Raw genomic sequence first — 21524 nt, forward strand, 5'->3', positions numbered from 1 at the left:
GGTTCGAGAACTATGCGGACATGATCGAGACTCCTCTCCGATCAATAACTAATAGAGGGACCTGGAGATCCATAATATCTCCCACATATTCAACGATGACTTCGTGATCGAAAGAACCATTCACATAAAATAACAATTCACTTTGTCTCGGGATATTATACTTATCCGAAGTTTGATCGTCGGTATCTCCATACCTAGTTCAACCTCGTTACTGATAAGTACTCTTTACTCGTATCGTGATATGATATCCCTTGTGAACCAGTCACATGCTTGCAAGCTAATTAGATATCATTCCACCGAGAGGGCCCAGAGTATATCTATCTGTTATTAGGATGGACAAATCCCACTATTGATACAAGTGCCTCAACCCTATACTTTCCGAACACTTAATGCCACCTTTATAACAACCCATTTACGCAGTAGTGTTTGGTGTCATCAAAGCATCCATCCGGTGTAGGTGATTAACATGATCTCATGGTCGAAGGATTAAGTTACTATGCATATTAAAGCTTGAAGCACAAAGAACTAAATGATTTGATCATATGCTACGCTTACTATGGGTGTATGTACATCACATCATTCACCTAATGATATGATCTTTTTATTAATAACATCCAATGTTCGTGATCAGGAAACCATGATCATCTATTAATCAACAAGCTATTTTAACAAGAGGCTTACTAGGGACTCCTTTATGTTTACAAAACACACAAGTATTAATATTTCCGGTTAATACAATTATAGCATGGGATGTAAACATTTATCATGAACACTAAGATATAACAATAAATACTTTTATTATTGCCTCTTGGGCATATCTCCAACACACTTATGAGGTTTCATGTAAAAAAACTTAGTTAAAGGCACACCGAATTGCAGAAGTTGTCATGTTGAATTCCTAACGATATTCTTCCCACCTGAAGGAATCCAAGAACACAGTCGCAGAAGCTAGGAAGAAGCATAGCTGCAAGGTGATGAACACGGTTTTAGTTGTCATTATAGCATGACGATGTCTCAACACCCTGATATTGTTTCAGTTGTTATTATGGTGTGATGCCTCGGCACACTGACATCCAAAACAACCACCACTTCGATCTACGGGCAAGAAGAAAAATATTAATACAGGGTCACGGTCATTGGATCAAGCAAACGATAGATGGATATTAATTTTCTCAACTAAAGCATCAACCACATAATCATCCATCGACTAACCTCATTGGCAAGATCAATCTATAAAATAAGATCGCTTAGTTCGTCTTATATATGTATGAACTTGCAGCGGGCTTATAAGTATCACCATGGGGATGAGGATTTTGTTTCAACAGAATTACAGTCAACATGAAGCTTCTTCATTGCCACTGAAAATTATATATTCATAATACTCCCTTCCTCATTGGAGCTTCAGTGTAATGACTAATATAATCCATCGCACCTGCCAAGAACAAAAATATGGACCGCGTTAACACAATGTTATTCACATGCACAATACTTCTTTGAGATTGTCCTCTTAACCTGGAGACGAAGGGCAAACTAATTTAGGATCCGACTGCAAGGTACAAAAAAATACAATATCCACCATCAAAGGTCACTGCAATCAACCTCTATTGTGTCGTAACAAAGCTAGTGAAATACCGGGTGTAAAACAGTATTTTGGGAACGCTCAACACCCAATAGGGTTGGCGTAGGGTTTATATTTATAGAGTACATATGTACAATGTTACATATACAATACACATAAGCTATACGTATAAACACAGTCTAACACCCTCCCTCAATCTTAACTCTGTTATCTAACATCTAACAAGTTAAGATTGCGCCTACAGCCTTGAAACAAAGGTAAGGACAGTGGCTTTGTGAAGATGTCAGCAAGTTGATCCTTGGAGGAGATAAACCTGATCTGCAGAAGCTTCCGTGCAACACGTTCCCTCACAAAATGATAGTCAACTTCGATGTGCTTTGTCCGGGCATGGAACACAGGATTAGATGACAGATACGTTGCCCCAATGTTGTCACACCAAAGAACAGGAGGCCGAGCTTGCGGGATGCGCAACTCCCGCAACAAAGACTGCACCCAGATAAGTTCAGCAGTGGCATTAGCCACGGTTTTGTACTCAGCTTCAGTACTGCTCCGAGACACTGTAGCTTGCTTGCGAGCACTCCAGGCGATCAAATTAGGACCAAAGAATACTGCATATCCCCCCGTGGATCGCCTGTCATCAGGACTACCAGCCCAGTCCGCATCAGAGAACGCAGACAGCAGAGGTGAAGGAGCAGAACGAAGGCGAAGTCCAAAAGACGGTGTATGACGAATATAGCGCAGAATGCGCTTCACAGCAGCCCAATGAGGATCTCTGGGTGAGTGCAAATACTGACAGACGCGGTTAACCGCATAAGAGATATCTGGCCTGGTAATGGTGAGATACTGAAGACCTCCAACAACACTGCGATACTCTGTCGCATCCTCAGAAGACAGTAGCGCACCATCAGCAGCTGTAAGAACATCGGAGGTAGACATAGGTGTCACAGCAGCTTTACAGTCAAGCATACCAGCACGACGAAGCAAGTCCTGGGAGTACTTCTTCTTAGTGAGAGATAGTCCAGTATCATCATGAGTCACCTCAAGACCAAGGAAATAGTGCAGTTTTCCCAAGTCTTTCACAGCAAAGGTAGCCCCAAGCGAAGCTACAAGACGATCAGTGGCAGTAGCAGAGGAGCTGACCAAGATAATATCGTCGACATAGACCAAGAGATACATAGTGACCTCTGGACGCTGAAGCAGAAATAGGGATGTGTCTGCTGTGGAGGGAACAAAACCGTGAGCACGAAGAGCAGCTCCAAGGCGTGCATGCCAGGCACGAGGAGCTTGTTTGAGACCATACAAGGCCTTCACCAAGCGACACAAGTGATCAGGACAAGAGGGATCAGCAAACCCAGGTGGCTGACGCATATATACCTCCTCATCAAGAACTCCATAAAGGAAAGCATTCTGCACATCCAGTTGGCGAAGAGTCCAACCGCGAGTGACAGCCACAGAAAGCAGAATACGAATGGTAGTCGGCTTAACCACAGGACTGAATGTATCCTCATAATCAATGCCATAGCGATGTTTGAACCCTTTCGCCACCAAGCGAGCCTTATATCGCTCAATAGTCACATCGGCATGCCTCTTCACCTTGAATACCCATTTGCAGTCAATAACATTGATACCTGTCCGTGGCGGAACGAGAGACCATGTATTATTCTTGAGAAGATCCTGATACTCAAGGTCCATAGCCTGGCGCCAATGAGGAATCTGCATGGCTGCAGAGTAATGACGAGGCTCAGCAGTAGGATCAGCAACAGCTTGAGACAAACACGCGGCGAGCCAAGCAACAGTCCCATCAGTGAGCTCCTTGGGGCGAGAGATGCCACTCCGACTACGAGTGTGTGGTCGAGAGGGCACAGGGGCAGGCACAGTCGACGGAGGATCCGTGGTCACAGGCGGAGAAGGAACTGGCGACACAGTCGCAGGTGACGTGGGCACAGGCGACGGGAGCGACTGGGCGCTCGGCGGCCCAGGCAGCGAGGCAGACGGCCCAGCGGGGGAGGCGGGCGGCGAGACGATAGGCGTCGCCTGAGGCGACCCAGGCATGGACGACGGCCCAGGCGGGGGCGACGGCCCAGGCGGGGGCGATGCGGGGCGCGACCCGGCGAGTGGCGAGAGCGTGCCGGGCGAAGTTGCTTGCTCAGGCGAATGAGCGGGAAGCGGCACGGCGATCGAGGGCGATGCATGGGCCATGCATGGCACCGTTTGATTGACGTGAACAGTGGGAGCGGAAGAGACCACAGGAGGATCATCCAGAAGCTCAAGTCGCGCACCTCGTCCAACACCTGCACCATGGTTAGGAAGCAAAACAGGAGCATATGCAACATCATCAAATTGACCAGGCAAGGTAGGAGTAGACACCAAAGGCTGGGTAGTGGGAGGTGGAGGGACTGAAGGAGCAAACGGAAACAGGTTTTCATCAAAGACAACATCACGGGAGATATAGACACGATTGGATGGAATGTGGAGACACTTGTACCCTTTATGCATGGAACTATAGCCGAGGAAAACACACTGTTTGGAACGAAACTCCAGTTTGCGACTGTTGTAGGGGCGTAGGTGTGGCCAACACGCACAGCCAAAAACTTTGAGGAAGGTATAGTCGGGGGGCTCATGAAACAATAGCTCAACATGTGTTTTCATATTAAGGAGTCTAGTGGGGAGCCTGTTAATGAGGAAACAGGCTGTAATGAACGCGTCACTCCAAAAACGAAAAGGAACAGATGCGTGCGCAAGAAGGGTAATGCCAGTCTCAACAATGTGACGGTGTTTACGTTCAGCAACGCCATTCTGTTGGTGAGTATGGGGCAAGCTAGACGGTGAGCAATGCCATGTTTCTCAAAAAAAGAACTAAGATAACGATACTCACCCCCCCAGTCGGACTGAACATGAACAATTTTCTCTTTGAGGAGCCTCTCTACATGGCGTTGGAATTGCAAGAAGACATCAAACACATCAGACTTGCGTTTAAGAAGATAAATCCATGTAAAGCGACTATAAGCATCAATAAAACTGACATAATAGTTGTGACCACTAACTGAAGTTTGGGCATGGCCCCACACATCTGAATAAATGAGCTCAAGAGGAGTTTTGGCTACATAATTTGACACTGAAAAGGGTAACTGATGACTCTTGCCTTGCTGACAGGCATCACGGACTGCTGGTTCTTTATTACTAGACACAAATGGGAGATCATGACGACGAAGCACATGACGAACAATGGGAGTGGCAGGATGACCAAGGCGAGAGTGCCAATGTGATGACGAAGCTCGCACGGCACTGAGGACATGGGGGGCGGCAGGCACATCAAGAGAGTAAAGACCATGGCGACTCCAACCTCTAAGAAGAACGTCCCGCGTGACTCGGTCCTTTACAAAAAAATGAAATGGGTGAAACTCAACAAAGACATCATTATCAAGGGTGAGCTTTTTAACAGACAGCAAATTACGAGTGACCGAGGGAACACGGAGAACATTACGAAGATGAATGGACTTAGATGTACGGGTAAGAAGGGATGCCTGGCCAACATGGGAGATGTGCATACCTGACCCATCAGCAGTGCGAACCTGGTCGTGGCCAGTGTAGGACTCCCGCACGGTGAGGTGAGAGAGATCATGCGTCAGATGATCTGTAGCACCAGTGTCCATGTACCACGTGGGATCAATAGGGTAAGATGAAGTAGACCCCTGTATCGCAAGAGCCGCCTGTTTCTCATTACCGCGGCCATCATTCCCAATGCCAAGAAATTCTTGCTTGAAGCGTCGATGGCACCGAGAAGCAAGATGGCCTTCAATGCCGCAGAGCTGACAGGGCACCTTGGCGCCACAGGCCGAACACTGCCAGGCGCGGCCGCGGCCACCGGTGGTGCTGTTGGGGCGGGGCGGCGTGGCCGGCTGGCGGGGCTGCGACGGGGGCCCGCCTTGCGAGCGCGGCTGCTGTTGGCCACGTCCGCCACCACGGTAGGCCGCATTGGCCACGGCATCGGTGGAGGAGCCATCAGGACGCATCTTCAGACGGCGTTGCTCAGTATTGAGAAGGCGAGCATAGAGCTCACGAGGCGGCAGAGGAGTGTCACGACCGTTGATGTTCTCCACAAGAGCTTCATAATCTTCATCGAGGCCGTTGAGAATGAAGGAGGTGAACTCCTCATCGCGTAGTGGCTGCCCAATTGAAGAAATAATGTCCGCCATCTCCTTAACCTTATTGTAGTAGGTGGAGATAGAGGAATCCAGCTTTTTGATTTTACCAAGTTTGGTACGGATCGCCATAGACCGAGCCATAGACTGCGAGGAGAAGCTGGAGTCGAGAGTGCCCCAAGCGTCTCGCGAGGAAGTAGCAAAGACAACCATGCCCGCCACCGAGGGGGTGAGCAAGGACTGTATAGCACCGAGGATGGCTTGATCCTGAGCGACCCAAAGGCGATGCGCCGGGTTAGGGATAACCATGGGGGCACCGTCAGCCGTGGTAACCTGGATGACAGCCGGAGGGCACGGCAAAGATCCATCAACAAAGCCTTCCAGGTAATGGCTGCGCAGAAGAGGAAGCACTTGGGCTCGCCAGAGGAGATAGTTGTCGGCGTTGAGCTTGACCGTCAACAGATGGGCAAAGTGAAACGGTGCGGCGGCAGCAGCATGACCGGCGGTGGGCACCACAGTAGGCGCGGCGGCAGGAGCCGTGTCGAGGACAGGCGTAGATGGCGGTGGCGAGTGCGGCCCGTAGGAGAGAGGTGGCATGCCGTAGAATAGCGGCTGGCCGTAGAGACCAGCACCGTAGGGCACCATAGGCGCCGACCCGACCGACGGAGGCGGCGAAAAAGCAGCAGCGCCGGGGGCATCAAGGACGCCAGAGATCGGGGCCGGAGGCACCGGGGCGGGCGTGGTACACGCTGATGGAACCACCGCAGGCGATCCCGAGATCGGAGCCGGGGGCGGCGGTACCATCACGGAGGTGGCCCGGGCAAGGGGAGAGACCGGGGTGGAGAAGGGCCACCCGGCTCCATTGGTGAACAGCGAGCCCGCCGGCCGTGTGGAGATCGACGGTGGGACGAGAGGCGGAGGAGCGGTCCCGGCAAGGAGGGCCGCGAGGAACGGCGACACCGTCGCGGTGGTCGAAGAAGACGCCATCGCAGGGGTGGTCGACGTGCTCGAGGCGACAGAAAGCGAGGCGGCGACGGCCGACGAGGGCAGGGTGGCGGCGGAAGTCATGGGTGGGTGAACCAACTATTCCAAAAGACCGATCTGATGGAAAGAGCTAGACAATCCACTTATAGTTTAACATCCCCCCTCACGTGTGATGCGGCGGAGACAAGTCAACACGTGTAAACAAAGGCGTATGGCTCTAGAGGCCAGTACGTAGATAGGAGCACTGGTAGAAAAAACGGCTTTGGTCGCGGTTTGCAACAGCCATTAGTTGCGGTTGCGCAACCGCGACTAACGATGCGCGACTAAAGGCCCCCCCTTTAGTCGCGGTTGCTTACGAACCGCGACTAAAGGCCCCGCCACGTGGGCGGCTGGCATGCGCCGGGGCGAAGGACCTTTAGTCCCGGTTTGTAACACGAACCGGGACTAAAGGCTATTTCGAGTTATTTTTTTAATTCATTTGGGTTTCTAATTATTTTCCACTCCCTCTTTTTTTCTATTTTTTTAGAATTTCTACTATTTCTGTTATTTGCATAACTACACTTAATCTCTAGTCAAATTTCTTACCTGTGGTCGAACTTCCCGCTCGGTCACCCATCCTCCCACTACTCTAGCACTAGCACGCTTAACTTCCAAATTCCTTTCCCATCCTCCTTCCAAGTGCTTCGCGCGCATGTTGTTGATACTAGTATCATATCAATCTTATTAACATGTTGGTCGATGTCACACTTCTTTATTGTTTGAATGTCAAATAATTATTTTAATAAACAAAAGTAATGATGTAATAATAATCTTGAATAAATAAATAAATATTAACTTTTTAATTTTATATTATAATTAATTTTTTATTTTTTAAAATATTTTTTTTGCCAAACCTAAAACCTGAAAATTTGAAAATCTAAAAATTGGCTAACTTTATGGTTAAGTAATAGTAATCTTTATGCAAGATGCAATTATTAATTTAAAATTTTAAAAAAATATAAAATACGGAATTTCTGGCAAAAACTAAAATCTTCCTGCTTTCATATTTTCATTTGGAATTTTGAGAATCTAAAAATTGGCTAACCGGGTAAACCCTGGTGAATTCGGATGTAACTTTTTCCCATGATTTTTTTGATATATTATACGTTTTTTTCCGACGTCGTATGCAAAAGTTATTGCGGTTTTACCATTTTTTAAAAAACAATTTGCAAAAAAATGAAAATTCGAATTTTTTAATTTCTCCAAATAGTAGGTTGCATAACATCCAAGAATCTGAAAACAATTTTTTTTGAATTTTCTATCATTTTCTTTTGTATTTTACAAAGCAAAAAAAGGCGATCCACGAGGGGGGGGGGAGGTGCAGGGTGCGTGGGGAGTGAAAAATGCGGAAAAACCTTTAGTCGCGGTTGGGGACACCAACCGCGACTAAAGGTTTTTCCGCCGGCCGCATCCTTCCATAGCCCTTTAGTCCCGGTTGGTGTTACCAACCGCGACTAAAGGGGTACCCTTTCGTCTCGGATGGAGCATTAGTCGCGGGTTGCCTCCCGAACCGCGACTAAAGCCCCCTTTAGTCGCGGTTCGAATATTTCCGCGACTAATGGGGCTGGACGGAAGCCCTTTTTTCTACCAGTGGAGGGGGATAACAGCAATTTATAGAATAAATTGTGAAAACCAGGACTCGAACTCGAGACCCTGGCTCTGATACCATGTAAAACAGTATTTTGGGAACGCTCAACACCCAATAGGGTTGGCGTAGGGTTTATATTTATAGAGTACATATGTACAATGTTACAGATACAATACACAGAAGCTATACGTATAAACACAGTTTAACACCAGGAATGCTAAAAGGAAAGTAATCAGAGCATTTAGAAGATTTTGACATAGAAACATTGGGCACTCTCCTACTGAAAGCATTTTTTTGTGCCTCAACATTTTGATTCATGTCATTATTTCTGACCCTGTACATATGTAACGTTCTGGCAATCTATATCCACTGAATCTTTTTTTCTTACCAAAGATGCAAAAGCCCTTGACTTATCTAAACCTAAAGAGGGCAAATTATTTATGAATGAATGTATTGAATCAAAAGGTGGTTGCATAGGATAGGCACCCACACGTTATCCAAATTTGACAGATGTTTTGTGTCCAAAACTGAGCAGACTAAAATAGCAAGGCATAGAGAGACTCAAAATTGAACATCACACTAAGAGATTCCCACCTTTCGAGGCTCTTTGCATCTCGTCCATCAGAGAGGCATACTGGCTTGTGCCGCAGAGGACTGGACATGCTCCAGCTTGCCCAGCTACAAACTGGAAAGAGCGCCTTGCGCGCCAGCATGGCCTTGGCCAGGACGTCTCGGCATCCTACCACGCCATCCACGCGGAGGAGCACCAACGCAGTCCATCTGTAGGGAGCAGAGATAGCAAAGCAACCAAAGAAAATCAGTACAACTCAAAAGATGGACGGAAGATCAGAAAGAGGAAGGAGAAAGAGGAAGGAGGCGGAGGAAACTCACAGGCGACGTAGACCGTCGCGACCATCGATGGCGACATCGTGTGCTGGTTGCCACAATAACTCTGTCTTTTCCTCTCCTCGTTCGCCCCTCTTTTCCCTCTTCTTCTCCGCTGTCTTGAGGGCAGCGAGGAGTCCTCCGCCAAGTGCAGCCGCAAGCTTCAGGCACGCACGCCAGCACCATAGTCTAGATCTCCACCGCTGCGTCAAGATTTGTTGAGGCAGAAAGAGAGGTTGGGTGAGGAAGACGATGGTTATCCTTGCCACGGTGGCCGCGCCACCTCGTGCACCGATGAAAAGGGGCCCAATCCCAGGGCATCGAGGGCGGCGATAGCAGATGGGTCAACGTGAAAGATCCAGGAACACGGTAAAAGTGGCGTGGTGCCCCAACACATGGCCAAGGGCCCACCACAAACTAAAAGCGCTACGGCCACCCACTACAAAAGGAAGTTCACCACATAACAAAGAAAAGGAAGAACAAAATTGCAAGGGGACACCGGATATGCACACAGAACAATGAAGGCAGGAATAAATCACAAAACCACATACGTGTCAGCTGCAGGTTAATCCAAGCAAAAGTCAGAATTCTTACCAAAAGGAAGTCAGTTACCCTATAGTATATTACTTATAAGCTCACTCACCTTTATCAATAGGCCTTGTCTCTTCAGTGTGATTGGTGTCCGACATCCATCTCTCACCAGCCACGGATTAATACATATATTGAATTTGTCCTATCTCCAATTCGCCATATCAAACCTTCTTTCAAGAGTGTAACACACTTCAATATGCTCCTCCATAAATACGATATGACAGGTTGGGCTACTGCCTCCAAAATAGAAGTATTTGGGTAGTATTTCGCCTTAAGCACACATGCACACAAAGAATCGGGTGTGGTGAGCATTCTCCACCCTTGTCGTGCAAGCATAGCAAGATTGAAACCATAAGGGTCCCGGAACCCCAAACCTCCTTCAGTCTTTGGTTTTGTGAGTGTTTCCCAGCGGAGCCGGTGTACCTTATTTTCTTTGTCATGTTGCGCCCACCAAAACCTACAGATCATCATACTCATCTCTTCACACAAATTTTTTGTCAAGTCAAAGCATGACATTGAAAATGTGGGAATTGCTTGGGCACATGCTTTAATATGCCTTAAATCCTTCATACACTCTGGTTTTGTTGTTTTTGGAAAATAAGAACAATGCACTCTGGTTTTGTTGGGATGGCCCTGCTTTGGAGGAGAGCCTAACGAGGCCTATGCAGACAGAAGACAGCCCACCGTTAGGGAAGAAGACAACAAAAAAAAAGGACTCATAGTACCTATCGGCCCATGGCAAGTCTTCTCAGCCCGGTTGATCACAGAATGCGTAACTCGCCTGTGAAGTAGTCTATTCTCCACACACACAAAAAAAGTAGTCTAAGAGCAAGCCGACGAGCCTCCGGCCGCAGGAGCAGAATCCCCGTCGAGAACGACGCCTTCCACGCCCATGGCGGCATTGCCTCCCTCCTCTGCCTTCGTAGCTTTCCTCCCCGCTCTACCGCCTCGGCCGCCGCCGCCAGCGTCAGCAGCGAATCTGGCTCCACCGCCACGCTCCCGTCTGCACCCGCCGCTCCTTGCCTCTGCGACACGGCGGGGGGGGGGGGGGGGGCATCCCCACCTTGGCTGGCGCCGACCACAGAATCGATTGATGGCCGGCGGCGAGCTTGAATAGTAATTTAGAAATTAATCAACTTCTTCAGGGTGTGGTAAGCATGTTTTATTCAAAATGTCATATATATCGCATCTGCATATTTGCGTTACCAGTTTCTTGATTTATGCCTCTTTTCAGGGACAAAATAATGGGTTTTTCAATTATGGAAACATTTTGATCCCTCACAGTGGATCCATTTACTCATCAAGGTAACCCTGGCCTCACTCTGTAACTTGAACGCTGATATATGTATGGTCTATAACAACAAAGGGCCAATTTGCTCGCAAGCTCAAGATTTCTGTTGTCTCCCACCATCATTCACCCTTTGGCGCGAGACTGAAGGGACCTAGGCAGAATAAACTATAGAACCTTCCGCTCCTTATAAAATTGTATATTTTTCCTCAACTCAGCATCTGTTCAAGAAGCACATGTCTTTCCTATCGTCTCCTATTAATGTTTTACCTATGAATGCATAATATAGCTTGAAGCCTGGATATTATGGAGTAGGGCTGAACATTTTTCAAATGGGCAAGGCCACCTAAAATTTCCAAGAAATATTTCTTATGTACTACTTAGATTTGGCTTCTAGGTAAAAAATTCAGTCATACAACATATTTTCTACAATCCTCAAATACTTTTTTTATTAAAACTTCAAGTGGCCTAAATGTAGTAGCATGCCTTCTGTATTCTAGTTTCTAGCAAAATATAAAAGTGCGATTAGTAGCATTTGCAGAAAACATGACAGCAGGTGACAGTACTAATTTTGGAACAACTGAACTACTACTTTCATTCCTTTGGATCCAAATATCCAAAGGCAGTGTTGATGGCTTCTATATATACCCCACCCCCGTGACCTCTACTTGCATATATGCCCACCACTCCCATAACCCTGGAAGCAGAAAGCCAAGAATCCCAATGTATTCCCTTCACGTATATGCTATTCTCTTGTTTCTTTCTTCACCTTTCAGCGCAGTGCTTCTCTGTGCATCTGACCATCTCCTCGTCCCTGGCAAGCCGCTCTCCCCCGGTAGCATTCTTGTCTCTGAAGATGGCATATTCGCCATGGGCTTCTTCTCCCCATCAAACTCCACCGAAAACCATTACTATGTAGGCATATGGTACAATAGCATCCCAGAGCGCACCGTGGTATGGGTCGCCAACCGTGCTGCACCGATCACCGATATTTCCTCCGCAAATCTTGCCATCACCAGCAACTCAAACCTTGTCCTGTCCAACAGTAATGGTCGTGTTTTCTGGAGCACGAACAACAGCAACAGCATCAATTCCTCCTTGGCAGAAGCCATGCTGGACAAGACCGGAAACTTCATCCTTCGCTCAGCCGCTGATAGCTCCATACTATGGCAGAGCTTCGACCACCCCACTGACACTCTTCTACCTGGCATGAATCTCAGGCTGAGCCACAAGATGCACCCACTGCAGCAGCTCGTATCTTGGAAAAGCCAACAAGACCCATCCCCTGGTGACTTCTCCTACAGTGGAGACCCCGACAACCTCCTGCAGAGCTTCACCTGGCATGGCTCAAGGCCACACCGGCGGAGCCCAGTGTGGACAAACAACCTCTTTCGTATGGAGTACATGGACAGATTCAATTCTACTGTTTACATGTCACTACATCGTGCCGACGATGACGAGGTATACATGTCCTTCGGCATGCCCACTGGCTCCTTCGTTGCGCTCGTCAGGATGGAGATCGACTACTCGGGCAAGGTAAATATATTAAGCTGGGAGAGCAGCATGTCAGGATGGAAAATCCTCTACACGCAGCTTGAGCATGGGTGCAACACGTATGGCTACTGTGGTCCTTACGGTTACTGCGACAACACACAAATCGTCCCAGGTTGCAAGTGCCTTGATGGTTTTGAGCCGAGAAATAATAAAGGCTGGATCGCTGGAAGGTTCTCACTGGGATGCCGCCGGAAGGAGGTGCTAAGGTGTACTCATCAGGATGGTTTCCTGACCTTTCCGGGCATGAAGGTCCCTGCCAAGTTCCTCCATGTCCCATGCAGAAGCTTTGATGAGTGCACGGAGGAATGTAGGAGCAACTGCTCCTGTGTGGCATATGCTTACTCCAGCATGAGAAACATGGACATTGATGGAGATGACACGAGGTGCCTGGTATGGACGGGAGATTTGATCGACATGGAGAACTTCACCCAAGGAGGGGAGAACCTCTTTGTTCGGACTAACAGATTAAGAGGTACGATTCCCTTTGCCTGGTTGTTTATGTTAGTAGTAGATAGGTTCTAGTAAAGAGAAACCCGCTGAAATTGCAGAAACAGTGGCCAATTTTACTTTTGAAGCATTAGAGAAAAGTATTATCTCTTGGATGTGGTGATTTGCATTGAGAAACATGTTGATTCCTTGTGAATTAAATTTGTGCAGGGAACAAGAGAAAGGTCAGGACCCTAGAAGCTGTACTACCAGTTATCTCAACTTTGCTGATTCTCATATGCATTGGGCTTATTTGGATCTTCGTCTTTAGAGGTAGGTAACTATTGTTTTTGTGCTTATTTTTATGTCTTCTCTAAGTCTCAAGAAACTGAAGAGACGGTGGCCACGTTCCTGACAGGCAATCAAGAAAGAAGGGATATTTGGAGAAGGCTGTCTTTTGGAGATCGAAGCTCTTTTAATGAACCTGCTGATAGGAACACAGAATTTCCCATTTTGAGCTTCAGAGAAATTGCTGCTGCAACAAATCATTTCTCTGAATCCAGCATTCTTGGCCAAGGAGGGTTTGGCAATGTTTATAAGGTACGAATGCTATGTACTTATAATTGGATTATTAATGGGGCATGTAACCTGTCTGATTCAGTACTACCTCATTTTCTCAGGGAACGTTGGCAAAAGATGGTACAGAAATTGCCGTGAAAAGGCTAAGTGTAGGTTCTGTCCAAGGGTTAGTGGAGTTCAAGAATGAAATAGCTTCGATTTCCAAGCTGCAGCACCGAAATTTAGTTAAACTTCTAGGCTGTTGCGTTCATAAAGATGAGAAACTCTTGATCTATGAGTACCTACCTAACAGAAGTTTGGATGCCTTCATTTTCAGTAGGTTCCAGTCACATCTTGCAAAATTTATCTTTTTTATCAAATGAATATGCATCACTGATAAGATGATTGGTATGATTCTATCCATGACAGACGATGCAAGAAAATCACTGCTCAACTGGCCCACAAGATTTAAGATAATTACAGGTGTAGCCAGAGGCCTTCTTTATCTCCACCAAGATTCCAGATTGATGATGATTCATAGAGATCTCAAAGCAAGCAACGTATTGTTGGATTGTGAGATGAGTCCCAAGATATCTGATTTTGGTACAGCGAGGATCTTTGGTGTCAACGAAAAGCAAGAACATACCAATCGAGTTGTCGGAACACTGTGAGTAATTTCATAGTAGATCAAACAAATGAGCTATATATTCCTCCCTGTTCTTCAGCTGTTTAAGTTTTACATTTTGTGCCCCTTGTCCAAACCAGTGGCTACATGTCGCCTGAATATGCAATGGAAGGCATCATATCCGTCAAATCCGATGTCTACAGCTTTGGTGTATTACTCCTGGAGATTGTGAGCGGCTTGAAAATCAGCACTACAGGCCTAACCACACGCTCGCGTAACCTTATAGACCATGTAAGTGTTTATAACTTGTCCAACCGATATGAGATGTGATGTTGATAATGACACGGCATATTTGATGCAGGCATGGAGCTTATGGAAGGATGGGAACATGCTGGATCTAGTCGACTCGTCGATTGCCGAGGGTTGCTCTCCCCATGAAGCTCTACGGTGCATCCATATCGGACTCCTGTCGGTGCAGGACAACCCAAGCGCTCGCCCAGACATGCCTTGGGTGGTATCAAGCCTGGTTAACCATGCCATAGCGCTCCCCCAGCCGAAAGAGCCTCAATGCTTTGGACATCGTAGTAATTATGGAACTGATGGAGTAGGTGAAAGCCATGAATACGGGATAAGCGTTGGGAATCTGATGGGGCGCTAGAGCTAGCGCAGCAATGGTGCCACAGAAGCAAGTCAATGTAGTAGTGAGCATATATATGTCATGTAAGGAACTGTTTGCTGAATGTCTGTCTTGTCCTGGTGACCCTGATGTACCCTTTGTGTGTGTGTGTGTGTGTAGACTGGGTGCGATGAGCTCCGTCACCATCAGGATTGTAATTTCTTTTCCAAAAAAGTGATGACTGTAATTGTGCTTATATTACTACTATTATATACTAGTTGAATGCATGTGCATTGCTACGGGTTGTTATTTTCTTTTGTCGGTGTACACGTTGCATGTGTGAACCTAAAATGCACATGAACAATTACTTACATGGAATTATAAAGAAGAGATAGTAGTCACATAAATCTGGGCAACATTGAAACTTTCACTTCGTGTGATGCGACACTATATATGTATATAAAGCAAAGAACGATTTTGATACATCGTGTGTTTCTATATATTTAAAAATACGAAGAACGGAAAATAAATCTATAGTAGAGAAAAGACAAAAAATTAAAGCTGGGTCCTGAAAATATTTTGAATCAACCAGAGTCTTCTACATACGGAAGAAAACAATACATTCAAACGTCCATGAAGGATGGATCCGTGCATGTTGGCTACAAAAATAAAGTTTTGCATCGTTGTTAAGCAATTCCAATATAAATTGACACAATTATTCCATTTTGTAGTCCATGAAAAAATACATCCCGACACACAATTTTAGTCTGACAGCTGACCCCTGGAACTAATTTTTAATCATTGAATAAAACTCACGTTTTGCCAATGCATTGTCATATCAAACACGCTAGATAAAAGTAAAGTGCGTGCGTTGAATCTAACTTTCATGGCCAGGAACATACTATATGTCCTCACCACTCGGCTTCGACCGTATACATGCAGATATTTTGCAAGTCGACCACTACGTCTAGGTCTCTAGGAGATTGGATGACTATAGCAAAAGTATCGGATGATCATGGTTTGGCTTGAGCTGGGCGGCGCTAAAATACTTTTCTTTGTGTGTCCCTAATTTAATCTCTTTTTGGGGTCTAAAATAAAAACTAGCCCATGTGTGACACCAGGCAGCCACATATTCCAATTTGATAGTAAAGATTTACCCATTGTTATGTATATTGTTCTGCTTCTTCTTCCATAGGCCATAGCTTTGTCCATGTGACCGCCACACAAGCTATACCTACATCTCAGCAGCTTGAAACTGCGAACTACGTTGTTTCTCTGCTGGGAGGGGATATTTTCCATGGAGTATGGTTTTCTCTAACTCCGTAGCATTCATCGGAAAGAAAACAAGCTTGCTTGTCTGTAGCATGCCAAGGACGCCTGGGACTATTAGTAGCTGCAGTTAGTTAGTTAGCCCCAGAAGCTAGGTTCTTAACCGGTATTATGACGATCTTCCTTTTTTGAGTGGAAACCTTTTTTGAGTGGAAACCAACAGTTTATTGTGGACACACAAACACTGATGAGCTGTGCGTGAAACATGTTTTGAAATGCCCAAGCTAAGACGCTACATAATATTTATAATCTACGCCATTGAGAAACTAAAATGGACAAATACTACCAACAGGGGAATCGGAACAAAAAAAGACAATCTGTTACACAGCAACGAAACATATTTAGAAGGTAAGCTGGCTGGCTAGTGGTGCTACCCCAGAAGCAAAGCTAGTTGTTACCTTTGTCGACATGTATTACTCCCTGACAATCTTTCGTGCCACTTGCTAAATGGAAAGGGTGACCGATAATCTGCTTGTACAATGGGAGTTACCAACGGACCTGAATATGGAGCTAGCTAGAACAAGCACATATAATGCTTCCGAAGAGAGAAATTATTGGAAGCATTGCAACCATGAGAGTCATGGAGGAATTGAAATCATATCTCTATAATGAAATCCTCAGATGATTGCAAGATGATCCTTTCATAGTCGCAGAGATCAAAAGGATAGCAAAATGAAGGCAATCAAATTCAATTTGGGAGAGTTAGATCCACTTCGATTTAAGAAGAAAATATGTGTACCAGATGTAACTGAGATCAAGGGGGGCAAGCAGGGGCGGTCGTCCCGGGTCTCGCGGCGCGGAGCAGGGCACCCCGGCGATCAGCTTTGTATCCAGGCCGCCATTAACGAAGAAGCACTGCTCTGTTATTTTTTGTCGTCCAAGCGGTATGCGCAGATGAGGAGAAAGAGAAATGGGCTAGTAGACTGCTAGGCTCATGGGATGAAAGGCCCGTTTGTACAAAAATTAGCTGCCGAAACATCACGCACCTACGAGTTCACTCCATTCTGTTAAAAAAAGAAAAATGCTTCCAATCCGGCGACCGATCCATGGCGTGCGATCGGTCGTCCTCGCTCGCAACCTCGTGCGGTTCTTCATGGGCTTTATTTTGACCTTCTCCTCTTACTTGAGAAGTTGGGCTCTGATTAAAAAAAAACAACGATTGCTAAGAAAACCGTCAGGTTAGCTTGTAGTATCTCTTAGCGAAAACTCTAGAAATAGGCCGACCTCTGGGAAGGGAAGTGACTTTCTCCGCGCTCGACACGTGGGTGAACGTGGGGCGCGGAATTTGCCGGTGGACTGCCTCCGCGCGCGACACGTGTTGCTTTCTGGTGAGTTTGCGAACCGTCCACTTCTCGTAACGGGTCCGCTTCGCACTTAACGGGTTTACGGGGACCCGATTCGCGTGTGCCTTTATCTCTGTTTTTCCCTTAGTCTTCTTCTTTCGTCGCCTATCTTCGTGGCTCGCTGTTTCGGCTGGTCGTCTCGTCGGCGGCGCTGCTATTTTCCCTTCTACTCCGTTGCTGCCGAGAACCTCTCGCAACTCATCGTCGGCGGACGTTTTTCCTGCTCCAGTGGTAAGCGCCGTCGTGTTATTCTGCCTGCTTAGGGTTTCTAAGATCTTGGTTTTTCCCTTTGATTCGATTAGATCGAATCAGTTTTTTCCCTTTGTATTTCCGGGCTGTGAGTTTTCTGGGGAATTAATGGGAGGGAGGTAGCACTTTCAAATGGAAAATATGCGGAAGTCGGATGCAGATTCGTTTTCTCTCAGTAAAGTCGTGCTTTTTTCATCGATTTCTTCCGCCGCTTCTTGGTTACACACCTTCTAAGGAACATTAGTTAGGGTTTGCCTTTGTGAGTAGCCGTATAATTCCACATTTCGTGATGACATGCATCTTATTATTTAGGGTTTCTTGGTCTTTTTTCTTGTCGATTTAGCCGCTCTGGAGGAGCCGCTGAGTTTCCCGTGTCGTGTTGACATGCAGATTCCTTCCCGTGTTGTGTCTGGTACTTGATCGTGTTTGTCCTTGGTACTCGTGTGACAATTTGTTCTGTACTTGCGTAGCTTAGTCTATTGTACTTGTGCACCTATGTCTCTTGTACTTGTGCATCTATTTTTTTCGTACTTGTGCACCTATATCTCTTGTACTTGTGCACCTATATCTCTTGTACTTGTGCACCTACATCTCTTGTACTTGTGCACCTACATCTCTTGTACTTGTGCACCTATATCGTTTCGAAAATGATAAGCTGCACACATTGTACCTGAACTAATTTTAGTGTTCTCCAGTGCTTGTTCAGGTTGGAAAAGATGGCAGATCCAGGTTTTCACTCTCGTGCTGATGTTCCTGACCATCTTCGTGAAGCAGTCGATCGTCACATCTCAGATATGTTTCCTGGTGAAATGCATAATGATGTAAGGTTTTTTATTATGTCTTTTGATTTTTAATTATTGTGTTATTGTAAATTGCATTCTTAATTGTGTTTTTTATTTACAGTTACGTTCTAAGCTGAAAGAAATGTGGAAGACTATCTTCATTTCGTCGATGATAAGAACGGGACGTGGTCTTGCTGATCAGATGCGTGATATGGTTTCTCTTTTGTCAATTGAGTTGAAGAAGCAGCCATGTGCTTGCAAGAGAAAGGAGCCTGAAACTGAAAATGTTGTTGGAGGTAGTTCTGGGGCACAGAAGGGTGATGGCAATGCAGACACTGATTCTGATTATTGTCTTGAGGATTGTTGTCTTGAGCGTTCGGGGCCATGTACACGCAAGGGAAAGGAGCCTGAAACTGAAAATGTTGTTGGAGATAGTTCTATGGCCCAGAAGTATGATGCCTATGCAGACACCGATTCTGATGATTGTCTTGAGCTTAAGGAGCTAAGTGGGGAAGAGGATGTCCCTGTAACTGCTTTGCATAGAATGTTGTTTGCTGATGTACTTGAGGCTCCTAGGAATTACATTGAAGGGTAACCGTTGGAATTCAATTTTCCATCTATTTTTCATCTATTTTTGTATATACGGATGTTTATTCTTGTTGTTTTTAACAATTGCAGTTCCGAGAAAATACTTGAAGTTGGTGGTAAGTCTGTCAGCTGGCATAGTTTCTACCTTGCTATGAAGGGTGGTGGTTTCATGGATCCTTCTGTTATGGATGTTTTTCTTAAGTGCGTTGATGATGGTCTTGATTTCTTATTTATTCCGAGCTCTTTGGCGGTACGTCATGTGTATATGTTTTAGATTTATTTATTTTTTAACTAAATGTTTTTAGCATTTAGTTTTTTAAACATCTTCTTGTTGTTTTTTCCAGCATATTCTTGATGTGGATGAGGCGGACCCTATTCATCTTGCTGCAAGCTTTGGTGAACATGATCTGAAGTACTATAGTTTGGATAGGGAAGAGGCATGTTTGTCATGTTTTGTTTGGCGCTTATATTTTTTCTACTACAAGTATCGTGGATGCTTTCTTATTTCCCGTGTGATTGTTTACTTTCAAACAGGTCTACATTACTTGTTGCGATTACAGCCATTGGTGGGTTATCTTTGTCGACTTCCATTTCAGGAAATTTAGAGTGTCTAGCTCACTGGAGTTGACTGAAGCTCAGATGGCTTCTACTCAAAGAATTGTATGGTTTTCGTTGTAATTTAGCTAATTAGATAATTATTCACACATGGCAACAATAACTTTTATTTTTTATTCTTTCAGTGCAAATCATTTAAGAAACTTTACAGTCATCTTCATGGTGTCGAGAGATTAAATATCTCATCGTTCAAGATAAAAGTTTGCGGCACCCCTTCTTGTTCAGAGTAATCATCTTTTCTTAATGTGAACTATGATTTTATTTTGTTTGCTGTGTTTGGATTTAATTGTTTCTTTCTTTTTGACCATTAGGACAAGCGCGAGGCGTGACTGTGGTATCTATGCAATGAGGTTTATTTGGATATTCAAGGCTAATTTTTACCCAGATGTATTCAAGGTAGGTAATGTCTTGTGTACATAGTTTTATTCAATAGTATTTAAGGCAGGTTTTTAGTACTTGTTCACTGTATAAATAGTACATGTCAATGGTTGTTTTTAGTACTTGTGCATCTTTTTGTTTAGTCGTTGTGTACTTTTTCGTTTGGAGCTTGTGCATTCTTGTTGAAGATCATTAACCATTGTGTTGTTTCGTGTTTTTCAGGCTGACATCGAAAGTTTTCGACAGTTCTTCGCAGGAATTATGCTCACTTATGATTCTCCTGATTATTTGGCAAGTTTCGTTCGCGAACAGATTGAAGAATTCGAAAGTAAGAACTGTTTTACAATGGTTATCCTTTTTTCGTCTAGTGAAGTCAATGAAGTGAACTTGATTGTACAAAATAAGGAGATGAAGTACATAAGAACATTACATATTCATTCTATTGTCTGTATCATATATTGTATATATTCCTGTGGCCTCCTCCTTGTGTGATTCCTACTTTTATTGCTCTCCTTTGATATCCTTTGTTCATCTTCGACCTCTGCAAAATAAATAGTTTTCAAATTTATGTTTAGCTTGTCGGAAAAAGCAGATTATTTGTATCAGTAGGTTTTCATCACTGACAAAAGTAATTTCATGGGCACACTTACCTTGTTAATATGTTTTGTGTTCCAAATATCAGATATTCCAAGTTGCATCTTATTCTTCCGTTGTGATAGTACATATCGTACGTATTTCCTGGTTGTATTGTTCTTTCTGTTGTGTTACTATCATCGTTTGTGTGTCTGTCTCTTGATTGATCATGTGCTGTATTGCGTGTATACCTTTGCTGTGATGCTGCTGCCTGTGCTGCCGCTGCTGCTTGTTCTGCTGCCTCTGCTGCCTTTGCTGCAATTTCTGCTTTCATTGTTTCACATCCTGTTTTGTTGTGTCCTGATCTTTTGCAGTGGCTACAATTTATTTGTCTAGTTTTCTGTCTTTTTTCTGAACCTGACATCATTCGGTCTCCTCTTTTTCTTCCTCTTCTGTCAGGCATTGGTGGGTCACGAAATATTTCGTTGCTAGCTGTTTCTTCATCGTGTAGTTTTTTGGCTCCTTCATCTTCTCTTATTGCTGCCAACACTTTTGTTTCCATATCACGCATACACTGAATCATGACATTATATGCTTTGTCATTTGGGCACGCTCTGTTGCAAAGTTCTGCCATATGGCTCATCACACCGGCAAATTTTAGTGTTTCGTCTCCGCAAGAAGCATCTGCGACATTTCCTAATGTTGCGAGTTCCATGTCTATGTCTTTTCTCCATCTTTGAATCACAAAACTCTCTGGCAAATCATTGATCTCCATGTGAACCATTGCTTTTA

At 45.1% G+C, this 21524-nt stretch overlaps 1 protein-coding gene and 1 long non-coding RNA gene across 5 annotated transcripts; one reads left to right on the forward strand and one right to left on the reverse strand.

The window, feature by feature from the left end:
• Window positions 1-1191: 1191 nt before the first annotated feature.
• On the reverse strand, window positions 1192-9598 carry LOC127313202 (uncharacterized). The gene is made up of 3 exons (XR_007858828.2): window positions 9224-9598; window positions 8927-9112; window positions 1192-1432 (listed from the first exon to the last, which is right to left on the reverse strand). It is a non-coding gene; the product is annotated as an uncharacterized lncRNA (long non-coding RNA).
• A 1011-nt stretch (window positions 9599-10609) lies between these two features.
• On the forward strand, window positions 10610-15184 carry LOC127317437 (putative G-type lectin S-receptor-like serine/threonine-protein kinase At1g61610). 4 transcript variants are annotated; one of them, XM_051347999.2, is made up of 9 exons: window positions 10860-10959; window positions 11043-11113; window positions 12317-13122; window positions 13308-13409; window positions 13495-13676; window positions 13757-13970; window positions 14064-14301; window positions 14400-14550; window positions 14621-15184. In XM_051347999.2, the coding sequence occupies exons 3-9, from the start codon at window positions 12330-12332 to the stop codon at window positions 14915-14917; spliced, it is 1977 nt and encodes a 658-aa protein (XP_051203959.1). In that variant the 5' UTR covers window positions 10860-10959; window positions 11043-11113; window positions 12317-12329; the 3' UTR covers window positions 14918-15184. The 4 variants fall into 4 exon arrangements, with proteins under 4 accessions (XP_071679362.1, XP_051203959.1, XP_051203958.1 ...); XM_071823261.1 differs by having other exon boundaries at window positions 10610-10959; window positions 11043-13122; XM_051347998.2 differs by having other exon boundaries at window positions 10912-11113.
• The last annotated feature ends 6340 nt before the right edge of the window (window positions 15185-21524 follow it).

The sequence above is a fragment of the Lolium perenne genome, chromosome 7 (assembly GCF_019359855.2).
Source record: "Lolium perenne isolate Kyuss_39 chromosome 7, Kyuss_2.0, whole genome shotgun sequence".
In the NCBI taxonomy this organism is placed as follows: Eukaryota; Viridiplantae; Streptophyta; class Magnoliopsida; order Poales; family Poaceae; genus Lolium; species Lolium perenne.